This window comes from Grampus griseus (genome assembly GCF_964374135.1).
Source record: "Grampus griseus genome assembly, chromosome: 8".
Taxonomy (NCBI): Eukaryota; Metazoa; Chordata; class Mammalia; order Artiodactyla; family Delphinidae; genus Grampus; species Grampus griseus.
Window position 1 is genome coordinate 14,872,547 of NC_139002.1, and position 17,660 is coordinate 14,890,206.

At 40.2% G+C, this 17,660-nt stretch overlaps 1 protein-coding gene across 1 annotated transcript in view; it reads right to left on the bottom strand.

Moving 5' to 3' along the window:
* Positions 1-1,812: 1,812 nt before the first annotated feature.
* Positions 1,813-17,660, bottom strand: part of UBE4A (ubiquitination factor E4A) — a 33,967-nt gene continuing 18,119 nt past the window's right edge. The window contains exons 11-20 of the mRNA XM_082659769.1: positions 17,026-17,330; positions 15,587-15,719; positions 14,371-14,558; positions 12,751-12,851; positions 12,523-12,636; positions 10,774-10,948; positions 8,048-8,228; positions 7,459-7,606; positions 6,209-6,366; positions 1,813-4,844 (exon numbers count right to left, since the gene is read on the bottom strand). Of these exons, the coding sequence (XP_082515895.1) occupies positions 4,715-4,844; positions 6,209-6,366; positions 7,459-7,606; positions 8,048-8,228; positions 10,774-10,948; positions 12,523-12,636; positions 12,751-12,851; positions 14,371-14,558; positions 15,587-15,719; positions 17,026-17,330 (1,633 nt within the window). The 3' untranslated portion in view covers positions 1,813-4,714. The remainder of the gene's footprint in view (positions 4,845-6,208; positions 6,367-7,458; positions 7,607-8,047; positions 8,229-10,773; positions 10,949-12,522; positions 12,637-12,750; positions 12,852-14,370; positions 14,559-15,586; positions 15,720-17,025; positions 17,331-17,660) is intronic.

Genomic DNA, 17,660 nt, shown 5'->3' on the forward strand with positions numbered 1-17,660 from the left:
CCTCTCCTTTCCGCGCCGGTCCAAGATATTTAGGTGTCCTAGTATTTTTCCGGAATTCAGTGGGCCAATTCATTTTCTTCAGTCACAGATGAGAAAGTGGGTACGAGAAGATGAGACCAGAGATCACGTAAAATACAACGGAATTCCGCAGAGAAACAGGCATTTCTTGGGGCAGCCGCTCAGGGAAGTCCGAAAGGCCGGCGCGAGGAGGGATGGCGCATGCGCTCTGCGGTGGCGCAGACCTCCACTTTTTTATTTTTTGCGCAGGGTGATTTTGCAGCTTTTCAGAGAGAACGAGGCAAGTTAGGGCTGGAAGGCACCGCTGCGACTTTTCTAGGCCAACATGATCGCCTTACAAAGGCAGAGAGGGTGGGTCCTAGGCCAAACACGGACAGTTAGGTGTAATCCTGGTCTCCCCCGCATCCTGTATTAGGATTGGAATCCAATTCCCCTAATTCCCTATCCAGCCGCAAGGAACTATGGGGATATAAGGAACAAAATCACATTTACTGAGGGCCTTCAGTCTGTCAGGCATTTTGGAATTTAAAGAAAGCCTTTGTTAGGTAGTGTGCCCATTTAAGACTGGCATTGGCAAATGGCCACAGTGGCTAGTGAGTGGCAGAGTTGGGAATCTGATGAGGTTGCAATGTAAACAGAGAAGAGGCATTAGTATCGGATTAGGCGTGGTGCTGATCTGGGAAGACTTCCTAGAGAAGGAGATCCTTGGGTTGATGCATAACAGAACAGCTGTGTCCTACGGAGTTGAACTTTATAGTTAATATGACTGGAAGGAAAGATATACGTAGGGATGTGGCATTTGATGAGAAAAAACAATAAGTAATGGACCCAGGGAAGCCTGAGTAGAAGTAAAACTCTGATTGATGGAATGGTTAGAGGTGGAATGAAAAATTAGGAGTGATATCAAGGAGCCAATAACAGCGCTTCAGTGAAGGAGTGATTCAGTTGCCTGATACTCCAGAGAAGTAAAATTAAGGATGAGGAAGTTAATGTAGCAATATAGAAACATTAGCTAGAGGAGTTTCAATTAGGATAGAAGCCAGAGTGAAGAAATATGGCTATAAAGGAAGACCAGCCAGAAAACCAAATGTGAGATACGAAACTCAAGGGGGAGATTGAAGATCGAGAAGCGGGATTGACAAGATTCCTGATGAGGCTGGAAATAAGGTTGGAGGAATTAGCCTTGAAACTGTGGGGCCTTTTCCACAGATGCGATGATGGAAGAGAAGTTTGAAAGTGGAAATTCTGAAATCTGTGAAGTAGAAGGCAAGGTCATCTGAGTGTGAGGGTTAAGTGGGAGGGTGGGAGAAAATCTAAGGAAAGAAGTTAAAGTTTGGAGTAGCTGTTGAAGTTAAGGACACACAGAAGGGTTGTTCGTCACACCACTCTAAAGTTTGTGTCATTTTTCTCCAACAGTAGCCTGTAGCTGGGATATTGGAGCAGAGGGAAATGGTTGGGTTAATCTGGGCTGAGGTTTTGCATAGCAGAGGTGCAGAAACAAGGGGCAAGAAAGGGGAACTTGATAGTGAATGATTAAAGTGAAAGACCTGGGGTTTAGGCCAGATGAAGAAAAGTGAAGCCAAAAGTGAACTGCTTAGGAAGAAACATGCCCTGAGACTCATCTGAAGATAACTCCAGGGTCCAAAAGCCTGGTAAGGCAGGTTAGGTCAGCCAGGCCACACATTTGATACGACCTTAAAAAAAAAGTAAAGTTCAGAGCCCTCTAAGTTTTCAGAGGGATTTCTGGAACTGCCACTAGCTTTTGATACTGTAATAAAGCAGTGATAACAAAGGTTAAGTCAGATGTTCATTTATTAAATACAAGCTTTGAACAAACACCCCCAGGCAAGTATGACAAGAAGTAACCTTCCTGGAATGTTCCAAAATACAGTTACGTTGATCAAGTTTTATTTCAATCAAACTTTTTGTCGTTTTGTTCTTCATTTTCTTTGTTTCTAGGTTCTTTTTCTTTTCCAAGCAGTTAGAGCATGTGCATTATTTCCTCACATGACATCAACAGTGCAGCATCAGCCTCTGGCTTGTAAAGGCACCCAGTAGACTTATGCTCTGTGCAATGGCTGCTTAGTAACCAGCATCAAATAAAGTAATGAAGCTTTTGTAGAGTGTGATACCAAATAGCAACTGGCACCTTCACATGCACCATTAAAAAACCTTCGACATTTCTTTCAGTTTTCACATATCCATTAAAAACCATATTAAAAACAAACAAACCCAGATTGCTTGATAAAACCTACTTAATTTTCCAAGTTTAGTATTACCCTCTTAGTAAGCAATACTAGAGCTGATTAGAGTCTTCACTTTCCTATCATACGCTAGCAAAGCCAACACATAAAACTAGGTATGTCAGAAAGTCTGCTCTGATAGATTTAGAGCTTGCTGAGTTCCAGAAAACACAAGCCCTCTTTAAGCTTCTGAGTGCACATACGCACCATGTTGTACCACGATCATAATTTTTTAGTCGCATTTTTGGGATGTCTTAAATTACTTCAAGGAAAGGAAAAAGGCACAGAGGACACTTGGTTTCCTTACCAATAGTGGCCTTAAGCTACGCACTTGCCTTTGTGATGTTTATAGATATTCAGCAGCATTAATGGTGCCATAGCCATTCATAAAAAGTTTCAGGAAAAGAGATTTTTAAAAAACAAAAACAAAAACAAAAAACCTTGCCAGAAAAGGCTTACAATCTGAAGACTTAACTTAATACAGAAGTAGAATACAGACACAGATACAAGAGGCAGCATAGAGGTTGTTAACTAGAAAGCTGCTGGGAACAGCTGCCTTCTGAGGTTTTGTGCCCGTTTTTTCCTCCAATTTTCTCCTATAAAACTCTGGTCTTTTCCCCACTTCTTTTAAAAATGAAAATATCCTTCTACATTGGGTTTGGAAGATAAATGCAAATAAATTGAAGCTTATTTTATACAGTTCATTCTCAGAGAAGTAAAGGAGGATAATAAATATGAAAAGAAGCTCATTTTAAGAAAATAAACACATCCTGTCAACCCATGCCTTAAAGACCCAGGGAGCATACTGAATTACTATCTTACATTCTGGCATTTGCGAGAGTCCTAGACTGCCTTTTTCATTTATAAGCACAGCAACAGGCAACATCTACTTTATATCTAGTGTGGGATGCCCTCTGACTTGAGGGTTTCCAGCTGATACCATCAAAAACACATCAAGGACTGCTTATAACAACTTGTGTTGGATTACCGTAAAACTACCATCTTATTTGAAAGAGGCCGTGGTTAACAATAATATCCTCTAAATGAAGCAATGACCCCTGTTTCTAGATCATACCACTTTTCTTGTTAGTTATATTTTTGGGCTTAGAGGGATAGTGATATAGACAGTCCATAGGGGAATGTGCCTCACTCAGCATGTTAAGCTGCACAACTGAGTAGGGAACTCAAGCTCAACCTGTAAAAGTGGGGCCCATCCATCTACTAACTACATAGACCTAAGTGGGTATTTAAAATGGTTTGTGGACAAGGTTGTGCTCAAATTCCTGCTCTGGTAATTGATGACCTAAGGCTGAGTTAGAAGCAGCTCTTAGAAGTCAGGTCTTAAGCCCAAACAAACGTTAACTATATACATTTTACAGTCTCAGAATTTTGTCTAGAATAATGTTAGTAAACATGGCCACACACTGCATACATCTTACCATGGAAGAGACAATATAAATTGGTACTCTGTTTACACTAGACCAATATAAAAATGTACATGGTGTGTGTATGTAGGTGTGTATATATATATATATATACACTGAGATATACTGCTGATATTAGTGTCTTAAAATGACATTTTTCATAGTTACAATATTTGTTGCCTAACTTTTCTACTCAAGCCTAATCCTTGATTTCCAGCAGATGAAAAGGGCCCAACAGCCTTCTTTTTTCACCTCAGAATTTTCTGAATAAAGTGTCAGAACTGCAAATTTGTTCTACCAATCCTCCTAAAAATATTATAGGGCTAAATTTTCTGTGGTAATGACAACTCCATGGGGGAGTGTTTGGCCTCCAAGATATCTTTGAGTTACAATGTAACACAAAACTAAGAGCTACCAACTGAAGTTGCATAAGATTCCTTTTTTTCATGTCATCTTTCATCTTATTCAAAAATCTACTCAAACATCAAGGTATCTGCTTTTATACAAAATGTTATTCTGTAACATTGCAGAGCTGTAACAAGGAAAAGGGCTGAAGTCTGGGTCATAAAGTCTAGTAAATACCTTGATAACACAGGACTTTCTGATATCAGCTGTCAATACATGACATCATATACTTAAAAGCAGTGCTCACCAAAGATGTCTGAGCAGTTCTTGGAAGAGAAATAGTAGGGTGGCAGGAGGTTTTAGTAGTTGAAGTTAATGTAATTTAAGGTAAGAAAAGGAAGAAGAACGAACAGGAAGAGATATAACAAAGGGTAAAAATTAGTGATGATTTCCAAACATGGTGATGCTATAAGTATAATTTCCTGCAAGCCAGGAGCACTGTAAAGTTCTTAGGAATTTTAATTATCATAATTTGAGAAAGAGCAGTTCTCTAATTTAGTAAAGGGTGAAGAATAAAAAAGAAAGCAAGGAAAAGGAAAGGAACAGAACCAGAAAGAGAGAAACCACAAACAATTGTTTATCTACACTCTGGGGTTGGTTTTTGGTTTGTTTAGGTCACAGTATTTATTCAAGTTGCTCCTTTTGTTGTTGTTTCCTCTCTGCAAGCCACCGTTGGATTTTTTCTTTTAGTTCTGTGTTTGGCCGGATCTGGTCCATGGTGAGGGGACTACGGTTAAAGGGATCTGTTTGGTCACTGAGACAAAGAGAAAAAGAGAAATGGGGTTATTTCTGTAAGTTCTAACATCTTCAGCCAAAAAGAGAATACCTAGGCATCCCACCTTGAGACTGAAGCTAGAGTGTATTATGATTCTGAATCAAGTGCTGACTTGAGGTTAGAAAGAATGGGATGACAGAGAGTGATTTGGGAGGTTTTTTTTTTGTTTTTTGTTTTTGCAGATTTTTTAGCTACTTTGTCTCTCCGCTTAACAAATTTTATCTCAACATTGCTCTTCAGATGGTATTTGATTCCATTTCCCCAAGACAGAGACCCTGTAACAATCATGTCGGCATAAAGAGCTGTTTGTAGTTTTAGTGACAGACTCTTGAAACAGTATAAGGTGTTAAGGGATAAAGCTTTGTAGGCTGACACTCGATTTAGCTAGCTGATTGCTCTTCAAATAAATGCAGATTATGGCTTCCTCATAGGTAAAATGATATACCTTCTCTCTGTACTCTCAAGCCACGATAAAAATATTCACTGACACTTTGGAAAAGACATACTACCCAGCACAGCATCATGCATATAGCGAGTGCTTAATACCAAATACCATCAAGTAGAACATCCTTTTTTCCAATATTTAAAAAACATTATTTCCCTAGATCTGGGTCAACTTATATAACTTCATTTTAAATAGGCAGAGTTTCTCAGTACCCATTTCTTTCTAATGCTGCACTTAGAGTAGGCAGGCTGGGGAAAACTTGTAGTCACCATGGCTGAGTGCAACAGCTGCAGCAGAATGTGGGTAAACCCATACGATGAGTGTAAAACCTGAATTTTTTTTTTCAATCTGTCTTTTATATTTTTACAACTAAAGTAAAATTAAGACAATTTCAAGTCAACTTATACTCCAGGTTGACTTTTTTTTTTTTTTTTGCGGTACGCGGGCCTCTCACTGTTGTGGCCTCTCCCGTTGCGGAGCACAGGCTCCGGACGCGCAGGCTCAGCGGCCATGGCTCACGGGCCCAGCCGCCCCGCGGCATGTGGGATCTTCCCGGACCGGGGCACGAACCCGTGTCCCCTGCATCGGCAGGCAGACTCTCAACCACTACGCCACCAGGGAAGCCCAAGGTTGACATATTTTATAATTGATAGAAATTATTTCCTTGAGGAAGGAAGAGGTAAAGTTAGCTCCAGCATTTCTCAACAGGTGTCTTGTTTTGGATGTTGAAATCCTTAACAATCAAGTGATATACTTCTACCAACATGCCTCCTCAACACAATACGTTAATAAATCAACAATGTGGAGTACCTATTGGGTGCACTGTACTGGGAGAAAAAGATGATAGCAGACAAATGTACACCTGTACTCTTGAGGCTGCTTTTGGGGGCTGGCTTACCTGAGCAAATGTCTGGCAATGGTGGATCTATCCACAGTGACTCTGGAAGACGGCAGCACCACAGGGTCAGACATCAGTGTGCTCATGATGGGATCCAGAAACTCATCACAGGCATCTGCATAGGTCTCCTCTTCCTGTTGCTGGAGGTCTGCTAGAGACTGAGCACAAATACCGGGCAGTTACGGGGAAATCACAGAAGCAGCTGAACTCAAAATGCTCAATGACTATACCTTAACCTTCAAGGGTTATTGTTAGTAACCCTTTATGGCGACAGTAACAATTCTCAGCTTTATGTTCTAAACAAGCCAATATGGATACTATAGGAGCAAATTTAACATTCAGCCCCAACTCTGAATCTTCAGTTTGGCTCAGCTGCTAGCAGCCATGACCAGAAATGGATCTAAATGTTAACAGGGGAAAAAAACCACACCACACTCAACATCCATCCTTCTGACAACAACCCGGCTGTAAGGGGTGGGGGTTGGAGGGGGTTATTATTTGTATAATTACAGAGTTACCCATGCAGTCTGTGTATGAAAAGCAGTTTCCGGTTTTAGGAACAAACAGGTATGGGAATTTAAAAGTGGCTTCAACATCTGCTTGAACTTTAGTTCCTCAGCGATCCATCTGCCTAAGCTCTAGGCAAAGATGAAGCCCAATTCAATAAATAACTCAATGAAGGGAAGACTGTTATCAATTAGGAAGGTTTTCCATTAGACTCCGTGCCATAATTTTTCCTTCTTCATAAATGCAAATGCAGCTGCTCCAACGAAGGGGATTAGCTGAGTACAATACAGTATTTTAATCTTTAAAATGTATGGCCATTCCTATATAAGCCAACTACCAACTACAAATAGAGAGAACAGAGAAAAATCAATAAAAATCAATGACTAAAAGCTACTAATCTTGAATTGTATTCTAAAAAGTTCTGTATAAATATCGTAGATTTTCAAGTCTATTGGTAACACTGTACAGAGAAGTTTTCATAAAAACGGCCTATTAAAAATCTGTAAATTCTTTTTAGTAGAAGCTTCTTAAATTATTTTTCTGTTCTCACCCTCATATTGAAAAGAGTAGTACTATTAAAGAATATGGTAGTTTTAGCTATTGACTAATCAGGAAGAATCAGCTATTTATATTTTCTCAATGCAATACTCTTTTCCCCCCTCAAATTGGGTAAAAAAGCAGAACGGCTGAGTTGACATAGTTTTTATTGAACATGTTAATAAGCAAATCATCCTCCTCCTTACCTTGATTCTCTCCGCTAAGTTGCTGAAAGCCACAATCATATTCCCAGGCTTATTTATTTTCTTCAGCACTCGGACTGTCTGTGCAAAGAGAGTTGGGGAATAGGAACGTCCATCCTTGGGCACAGTGGCACAGAAATTCTCCTCATCCCTAGAAGGTCAGCATCAGAAAGAAACTGGGCATCAGAGGATAGGTCAAAGAGGGCAATAACGGATGGGTTGAGGAACAAAGTTCCCCATCACTTATATACCATGAATGTTCTTTTGATATAGAATGATTTCTTCTAATTTTTAGGAAGGAAGTCTTATGAACTATCCCATGACCTTAAAAATATACTGCTTTTCCAAACAATGGATCAGTAAAGTTCATCTTTGCACAGATCAAGGCAGAATGTTGGAAATTCCAAATAACGTCCCACAGGTCGTACAAAATCTCATTATTTAAAACTATAGAAGATTCCTTCATCAGCCAACTAGAAACAAACCATTTCCTTTCTATTTCCACATAATTACCAGCTAGTCATTCCATTGTCAAAACCCCCAGTTAAAACACGAGCAAGGCCTCTGGCCTGCCCAATTAAATCTCAGGTACCCAAGATTTAAGTAGATGGTGCAGATATCTGAAACGAGCTGCTGGGGTTTGAAGTCAAATTCACTGAAGTCCTTGACTTTTAAGGCCCCCATTTTGGGGCCAACCAGGTGCTGCAGGAAGTAGTTCAACATGGAGATGATGCGCTCAGCCAGGAAAGGATGCACAAAGAGGGATTTGATCTCTGGAAAAAAAGCCAAAGTCTGTGAAAACTCAATCCATTAGCAATCTTCAACTTACAATGTCTTAGAGTTTTACTTGGAGACCTCTGGGGACTGCTATTTTTTAAAATACATTTTCATTGCAGTAATATTAGAAAATATTAGACAAGGAACAGCAAACAAACAAAATATAAAAACTACTACTCAGATGTAAACACTGTTAACATTTTGCTAATATATCCTTCTAGTTTTCCTGTCCATATTTACATACATATACATTTATAAAACAAAATGATTATCATGTTGTACATATTCTGTAACTTACTTTTTTCATTAATGATATCGTAAATACCTTACCATTTCAGTAAATATAGGTTCCTGTGCTGTCCAACATGGTAGCCACTGGCTACATGTGACTATTTAAATTAATTAAAATTAAGTAAAAAATTCAGTTTTTCAGATACACTACGCACATTTCAAGTGTTCAATGGCCACATGTGGCTAGTATCTATAGTATTGGACAGTCTAGATTTATAGAACATTTCCATCAAATAAAGTTCTATAGGATAGTGATGATTCATACCTTTTTTTTTTTTTTTTTTTTGCGGTACGCGGGCCTCTCACTGTTGTGGCCTCTCCCGTCGCGGAGCACAGGCTCCGGACACACAGGCTCAGCGGCCATGGCTCACGGGCTCAGCCGCTCCACGGCATGTGGGATCCTCCCGGACCGGGGCACGAACCCACATCCCCTGCATCGGCAGGCAGACTCTCAACCACTGTGCCACCAGGGAAGCCCCTATATATACTTTTTAATACTTTTTTTTCCTGCTTATTTTCAGAGTACCTATCATTAAATCTTTCTAAACTCTCCACCAGAAATGTAAAACTCTCAAAAATAGTTTTTGGAGATGTTCTTTCTGGAAGCTTCCATTCCTCACTCCAATCTGGACTCCTTGTTTTATAGGCCTATGGTGTGGTGGTCATACAAGCTACCTCTATCATCAGCCTGGGAACTTCCTTTGCATCTCTCTTACAGGATTCCACTTTCCTCCTTCATTTTGATGGAGTATATTTATCCTTTTGTAGCTTCTCAAAAAAGGGTACACCAAAAGTAAATCTGATACCTTCACGTCTGAAGATGTCCTTACATTTTACCCTCAAACAGGGTAAAATGGTTTGGTGGGCAATAAGATTCTAGGCTGAAAAGATATTTTCCATCAGGACTGTGTTCCAGCTTCAAACGTCAGTGCTGTGAAATTCAAAGATGTTTAAACCATTGTACATGACCTGATTTTTCTCTGGAACCTTTTAGGTACCCTGATTTTCTGAAATGCCACAATGATATACCTTAGTGTGGGGGTTTAAAAATTCCCTGCACTGGGTACTTGGTGGCTCCTTTTAATTTAGACTTAGTTTTGGGGAATTTGGGGGGTATTATTTCTTTGATAACGTCCTTTCATTTTTCTCTTTTGATACTTCCTAGATTGATCCTTTATTTTCTTGTTTTCTCTTCTAATTTCTATCTCTTTTTCTGTTCTACTTTCATGGAAGAGTTCCTTGAATTTATCTTCTAACCCTTCTACTGACTTTTCAAAATTTCTGAAGTTACATTTTCAATATCCAAGAGCTCCTTCTTGTTCTTTGCATAATCCCTTGTGTTGCCTCTTTGTTTCTGTTTTATGTATGCTGTATCTTCTCTCATACCTCTGAGTTTATAAAGATATTTTAAAGCAGCAGTCCCCAACATTTTTGGCACTAGGGACCAGTTTCGTGTAAGACAATTTTTCCACGGACCGGGGGTGGGGGTGGGGTGATGGTTCAGGTGGTAATGCGAGTGATGGGGAGCAATGGGGAGCGGCAGATGACGCTTCACTCACTCGCCCGCCGCTCACCTCCTGCTGTGCGGCCCTGTTCCTAACAGGCTGTGGACCGATACTGGTCCGCGGCCTGGGGGTTGGGGACCCCTGTTTTAAAGAGTTTTCATCTATTATCTGTGTTTCACATTAGAGGATTTCCTCAAATGTCTGGTGATCCTTGGTTGTCATTTCATATATAATCAATATAAAAATTATTAATGAAAGGTTTTACTTTGTTTTTAAATACCAAGTCCTGCAGTGTGTATTTTCTACTTATATCACATCTCAATTCCGACTAGCCAAAGTTTAAATGCTTGAGAGCCACATGTGGCGAGTGACTACTGAACTGGACAGTGCAGCTCTAGAGGGAGTAGAGATAAATATCTCTGTTTGATCTACCACATTTAACCAGATTCAAGAATATTTTTTTCAGGTAACACAAACACCCCCAGCTATACTGATACGGGTAAGTTGTGTCCTCAAGAAAAATGATACTAACTTATGCTTTCTGGCAGCTGTGTGAGGATGACCATTTCCTCATTCCCATGTCAACAATGGACAACATCATTCTTTTTGAAGCTTTTCTAGTGATTCAGTTCCTCTCAGACTGTGGAGGAGGATACTGTCACCAGAGTCTCAGTGGGCTGATCCCTCAAATGAAGCAGATCTTAACCACTGCATGTTTTGGGAAAGCAGTGTGTTGTATCCTTACCTGATGTCAGAAAGGCAAGGGTACCAATTGTTTCATTGGACATGATGTTATGGAAACGTGCCAGCTGTCCAAACATCTGTAGGCCAGCCTCCTTCTCTCGGCGGGCTTCTGGAGTCAGACTGTCCCATTCACCTCGGTCCTTCTCAATTTGTTGAATTTTTATCTTGCTCAAATACTATAGAAACCAGAGGTGGAAGATATCAGAGAACAAAGTGTATTGAAGGGAAGATGATATTTAAGAGGTCCTATTTAAAATCTAGTCTACTAAGCTGGGAAAACCACAGATTACCTAAGAGACATGAGGCTTTATTTCTCAGCACAGGGCTGAAGTTTAAAAAGAAACTGTGGGGAGATTTCCCTGGCGGTCCAGTGGCTAAGACTCCATGCTCCCAAAGCAGGGGACATGGGTTCGATCCCTGGTCGGGGAACTAAGAATCCTGCATGCCACAAGGCACAGACTTAAAAAAAAAAAAAAAAAAAAAAAAGATGAAAAAAAGACAAAAAAAGATAAAAAAGAAATTGTGGGAAAAATTGTTTCAGCCTGGGTAGACTTATGGGTAATTCCCCTGGAAATATTATAGTCTATGAAATAGAAACGAGGATAAATAGTATATGAAATATTGGTAAAAGCAAACAGGCTACAGGGAAAAAAAAGATGAAAGATGGGAAAAAAAAGATGAAAGATGAAAAAAAAAAACCACCCCCCAAAACTGCTTATCAAAAAACAAAGCTCTATCACATATGCAAAATGTCTGGAAGGAGAACCATAAATATTTAAAACCCTCTGCCTCTCACCATTCTTGCTGTTGTAGCAAGCATGTTAAACTTACAGTCCCATGAAAACGCCGTCTGTGTCATTCTGTCACATAACTGTTCCTTAGAAACGTCTATTTATTACAGGACTTGTTTTCTAAGGCAACAGATCTAAAATCTTCAAGTATGGGATTATGAACAAAGCAGGAACATTTGCTCACAAATTAAATACAAGTTACTGGGAGATTGCTAATCAATACGAGGAGTGTGTGGGTTATCCAACAGGCTACCCTCATGATTTACCTGCTTTGTCTCCCTTTGGGTCACTGCCCTATCTTACACCTGTCGCAGATAAGGGAAGTTTTTATAGCAGCAATAAGCAGCTCCACAAGGGAGGGTTAAGCTGAAGGAACTGAGAGACCCCCAGGTGTATACTTTGTAAAACTCATGTTTCAGATATAGCTAAAGATTTGGGAGGCAGTGGACAGATGAAGAGTACTGATGACTTGGAGTCTTTATGTGAAAAAATAACCCAAACCAGAGATTTTTTTCCAAATAGTGGTATAAAAGTCAGAATCTTTTAGGAAAGAGGGCTAAGAATCATTGCCTTGGTCAGTCACTGTTACTGATGTCTAGGGATGGAAGAAAGCTGAAAGTCACTAACTGAACGAAGATCCTCTGATTTCTTTCTGTAGTGCTAGACTGATTAGTTCTGCCAGGGTACCTTAGTTTGGCCTTTCACACTTTCTTTTCCACTGTCTGCCAGAATATCATCCTAGCTCATAAGGCCCTTGGTCTTGGTCTCTAATGGAACAATACCTATCAAACTCTACAAGGGCAAGGTTGGTGGTACATTACTACTTGCAAATTTTTGGTGTCCAAGACTGGTACTAGGGGATTGCTAGCATAAGGATTGCTCTATTATGGCTAAGAGGTAAAAAGTATGTATGATGGTATAAGGGCAGTTAAATCTGTTTGTTTGTTTGTTTTTTTTACCTGTATCGCTTCATCCAAAAGGAAGATGGCATCGTTCATTAGCAGGTTAAGAAAGCGGAGGAAAAGTGGGGGATTCATGGCTTCTAAATTCTTAGAGGCATAGTCAGCCAAATCCTGTAAGTCCCAGCCCAAGAAAAAAACATTTTAGTACTGAATCACAACCCATTGGGGCTTATGTGGAGCAAAACTCAGATAACTCAATTTTGGTTTCACCAAAAACATTCTCACCTTAATGCTCTCTCGATAGGTATCTGTTCCCCACATGTACCTGAGGATGGGATACATGGGGCGGCGGTAATTAAACTTCTGCTCAAACTGATGGGGGTCTCCTGGAGTAAGGCAAGAGCAAAACATCAACAAAGGTGGTGCTATCAGAGAAAAGGCAAGGGCTTATGTTTATGTGTAGCCATTTTATAAAAATTCTGAATGTGTCAAGGCTACCGGCAAGACCTGCCGCGGGAGTTTATGAAGGCCTAGAGTCATAATCAAGTGTTTGTTTATCTCCTTACCGACAGAACAAGGGGGGGACATATAAACGATACAGTACTCAGAAAAGGACAAGGACTGAGCTGCAAAATAAAAGCCAAGGGAAACAAATGCTTCCACATCCAAACGTAGACTACTTATCAGACTTTGAATGAGGCCTCTGAGCTGGCCATTGTGGCAGTGCCAGCCACGTGCAGGATGGGCTACTAAAAGTAATCCCCACATTCTTCATGGATAACATCCCAACTGTGTGGCTAACTGGTTCTTGATTACTCTGAAAAATCAGGCCAGGAGCTAAAAATCTGAGGCTTATACTGCTTTTGACATGCCACAGGTACCACCAGAGCTCTACAGGTTGGGTCATATAATAAGGGAGGGGCATGGGATTTGGAGTCAGGAGACTTAGGTTTTCCTTCTGGCTCCACTTAATGCAAGTCTCTTACTCTTTCTCAACTCCCACTTCCTCAGAAAATAAAACAGGAATTATAATACACCCTCTAATATTACAACCAGAGGGTCATAGTGGCTGTATAATGAGATAACTGCAATGATTTATTGTGCAACTTCTTATATATTATAAAGATTTACATACACTGCCTCAACCATCACTTCAACCCCTTTTACAAATGAGGAAACTAAGTCTCAGAGGTAAGCAAGTAACAAAGTCAAAATTCAAATATGGAAAAACAGTCAGTAAAGTGTTAAATGTCTCTTTAATGTTAATTGTATTTATCACTGGCTGGTAGGACATCCCCTTTAAAAGGGGTCTTAAGTAACTGATCTTGTTTACTGGTTGAGAGGGGGTACTGTTTACTCAGACATAGCATCTCAGGGTTACAGCTCAAAAGGGCATGAGAGAAAGGGAATGTTGCCTGCTGTTATTCTTAATCTAACAATGAAACTGTATGAGAGTTAGACCGTCTGGATAAGACAAAAGAATATCTCAATCAGCACACTGTCTCATTATCCACCATTCTGTAATTTTGAGGCAGAGAAAAATAAAGACCTGGGGTTTTAACTGGACAGCCTAATTTATTTGAGTATGATTCTATCAAAAATTATAGTAAAGTTGTTAACAGTACGCATTTTTCTTTTTTAAGGTGAGAGAGACCTGATTCTACCACTTAATTGTATGACATAAACAAATAATTTAATCTTTTTGAGCATCCATGTCTTCATAGGTAAATGGGGATAATAGAGTAAAACTTTCCAGATGGTGACAGATTAAGGAAACAATGTGAAAAAAGCACTTAGCATCAAGGGTAGCACATGGTAGGTATTCAATAAATAATGGCTTATGATTATTTTCCTGACATTTAAAAACTGATCAGCGATCAGTTTCTTGGTTCTAGACTGCTTTACCTGTAAACTCAATGTCCACAAAGACCTTGATTAGAGCTTCTGCAAGGTGCGATGCATAGGGAAAGTTGCAGAACACACGTTTCCGGTGGAACACACTGGATACCAAGGGATTTGGGGTCTGATCCATGTGGGGCATCACTGCTTCCAACACCTCAGCGAGTTTGGCCCTTAGGTGGGGATTCTTCATCCTACGAATAGGGCAGAAATCAAACTGAGCAGGCAGAAAATTTAACTCCCAAATTTATAACTATTCTCTCCATACGAGGAGTCAAAACATCACATATCATCTGTACAGAGGATTACAGGAGAAAACACGACTCCACAGTTTTAAGTTGGTCAATTTCTGGGGGATACGCAGAGTGTACCATTCAGCTCTTTAAGATCACAGCTTACCAATTACGAGGATGAGTACTTAAGTTTCTATTTAATGCTCTGCCATTCTGTTTACTTCACTATAACAATGCACGACTTACTATTTACTATTCTCTGACAGCTTCATCTGGGATAAACTTGCCTTTCCAAGCTTTCTGAGGCTAAGGGCCAGGATATAATTATTCCACGTTACTTATAATGCATACCATGTGCGCCTAATACTTGTTGACTTATGATTTTTCATTAGGTCTGCTCAGTTCAGTGAAGGACTGGCTTCTACCTATGTCTCACTGACACGGCTCAGGGGATTGTGGATCTCTTCTTTGTGCAGCAAATTCTCACTTACGTACAGACTGTTCCCTTTGGCCTACCACAAAAAATCAGAGAAGCAACTCTACAGGTCAATGAGCATCTTCCTTTGGGAAGGAGGACTAGAAGCTATGAATGCTAAGACTTGAGATCAGAGAGCATTTACCCAAGTTTACTGCTCATCCAACTCAGAATTTTAAGAGCAAACTTTGTTATCATACATTAGAAGATCATTAGCACCTGGCAAGGTCTCTGGCATTAAGGTAACTATTTTAACCAGGGACTAGCAGTGAAATTCCCATCAGGTACCTTATATGCAGGTTCAAATTCTCTGTGGGCAAAGTCCTTTGTTTATTATGCCTCTCAAGTGTGGGATTTGGGGCTACCCATAAGGATAGTCAGGTGATTCATTAATGTTAACACAACTTCTGAAGGCAACCCCTTATGATTCAGGCTTGTTTATTTCTTGGTTTAGAAGTCTTCTGAATGTTTTGCAGCTCTAAACTGTGACAGAGCCACGCTTTCAGCACTTCACCTTTCTATGCTTCCAGTGAAAATGGTGATAAAATGAAGGACATGTTCCAGGGAATCTGCTGATGTCTCCAAGATGTCATCGGCAAAGCGGCGGAGAAAAATGAGGAAATCACCCAAGTTATCTGCAAAAAATTCTGAGAAAGAAAATATTCACTGGAATTAGCCAAACATCTGACTCTTTGTATTATGCACTATTTAAATTCCTCCCTTTTACTCTACTTAGTGAAGGTTAAAAAAACCCCAAATGTCTTGTAGGTACTAGAAATGACGATAAATTAATATAGAATCTCCTTTGAATGTAAGTCAATTTTTATTTTGATCCAAGTAAACAGAATAGTAGAGACATAAAATGTTAACACACCAGTGCAGTTTAAGAAAGTATACTGATAGACATATACTTCCACACTCAAGGTTAACAGTGTGTTAAAATAACCCTTTAGATGAAAAAGAATCTTGAATAGTAATGAATACATTAGATGACTATGGTCTTCACTCTCTGGGGTCCTCCACTGGTCTTTGCCTTCTAGTATTTATGCCCTTGTATATCTCCTCCTACACTATTCCACGGTAGAAGACACACTATGGGGCACATAGAAGTGATGGCATGTCATTTCCATAATTAGGTTATAGAAGCCTACAGCTTCCATTTTGGTTCCCTGCTCTGAGGGAAGCCACCTGCCATACCATTAGCAGTACTAAGGAGAGTCCTGTGTGGCCTGGAAAAGAAGCCAGTAAGCAACTGAGGTTTGCCACAACCACACTACTAGGCTTGTAAGCAGATCCTCCAGCTCTGATCGAGTCTTCAGATTCCCATGGCACTGGTGGACAGTCTGGCTGCAACCTCACGAAGGACCAGAGTCAGAACCATGCAGCTAAGCTACTCCTGGATCACTGACCCGTGGAAACTGTGTGTGATAATGTCTGTTGTGTTAAGTTGCTATGTTTTGGGGTAATTTGTGACTCAACAATAGATGACCAGTACAGTGATCAAGAACATGTAACTTGATTTTGATGGACAGTTTCTGCCGGCCCCTCACCAACATACAGACACACACAATCTCACTTCTGGGTTAACCAAGAGGAGACGATTTTTTTTTTCCTAAAGAATAGCACAGTGGGGTGGGTTAGACAAATAAATTTGTAAGTTGAATGACAAACAACAGTAATGATAGAAACTAACAGCTCTGAAAACCCTGACTGCACTTCGTCCTTTGAAGACTATTTTCTTATCTGCACAGCAGTGGCGACACAATGCTGAGGAACAAGCTATCAGTTCCCCCAGGCTTCAGCCAACAGACATTACCTACAAGTTTGAGTTGTTTCTCCAAAAACAGCTGAATGATAACTAAGGAAGGATATTTTGAGGATTAAACTTCCAACGTGACCCAGTTAAACTTAGATGGCTATAAATAGGAAGCTCCCAAGGGAGAGCCTGCTTACCTGGCACGTAAGCCAAAGAACTGTAGCCATCTGGCAAAGGAAAAGTTAGCTCTATCGGCTGTGAGCCTTCATTGCCTATGGCCAGTTGAACTAGGAGGACAGCCATGGACACCTGCAAATTTAGGCAGTTTTGCAGCATTTGCGGCTCAGTCATGGCAGTCTTAGTAGAAAGATAGATGGTCATCAGTCGTTCAAACTGCTCACGGAGGTTGTCAGCAGCTGGGCTAGAACTTTGCTGAGCATCCCGCCAGGCTACCTGCAGCCGATGCAGATTTTGGTTGATTTTTACCATCTGATCATGCAACCTGCCCCCAAGAAAGCAGAAAAGACTGGGTCAGGAGGCTCATATAGGGACAGTTGAGTACAGACCATTTTTTTAAAAAAAAATTTTAACATCTTTATTGGAGTATAATTGCTTTACAATGTTGTGTTAATTTCTGCTGTATAGCAAAGTGAATCAGCTATACGTATACATATATCCCCATAACCCCTCCCTCTTGCACCTCCCTCCCATCCTTCCTTACAGACCATTTTTGAAAACCAAATCCTCACTTATTTATTCTATTATTCCCTTTTAGGATGTAGGGAGCTGCAGTTGTGATGACACAGAAAGCAATCACAAAAGTTACTGACAG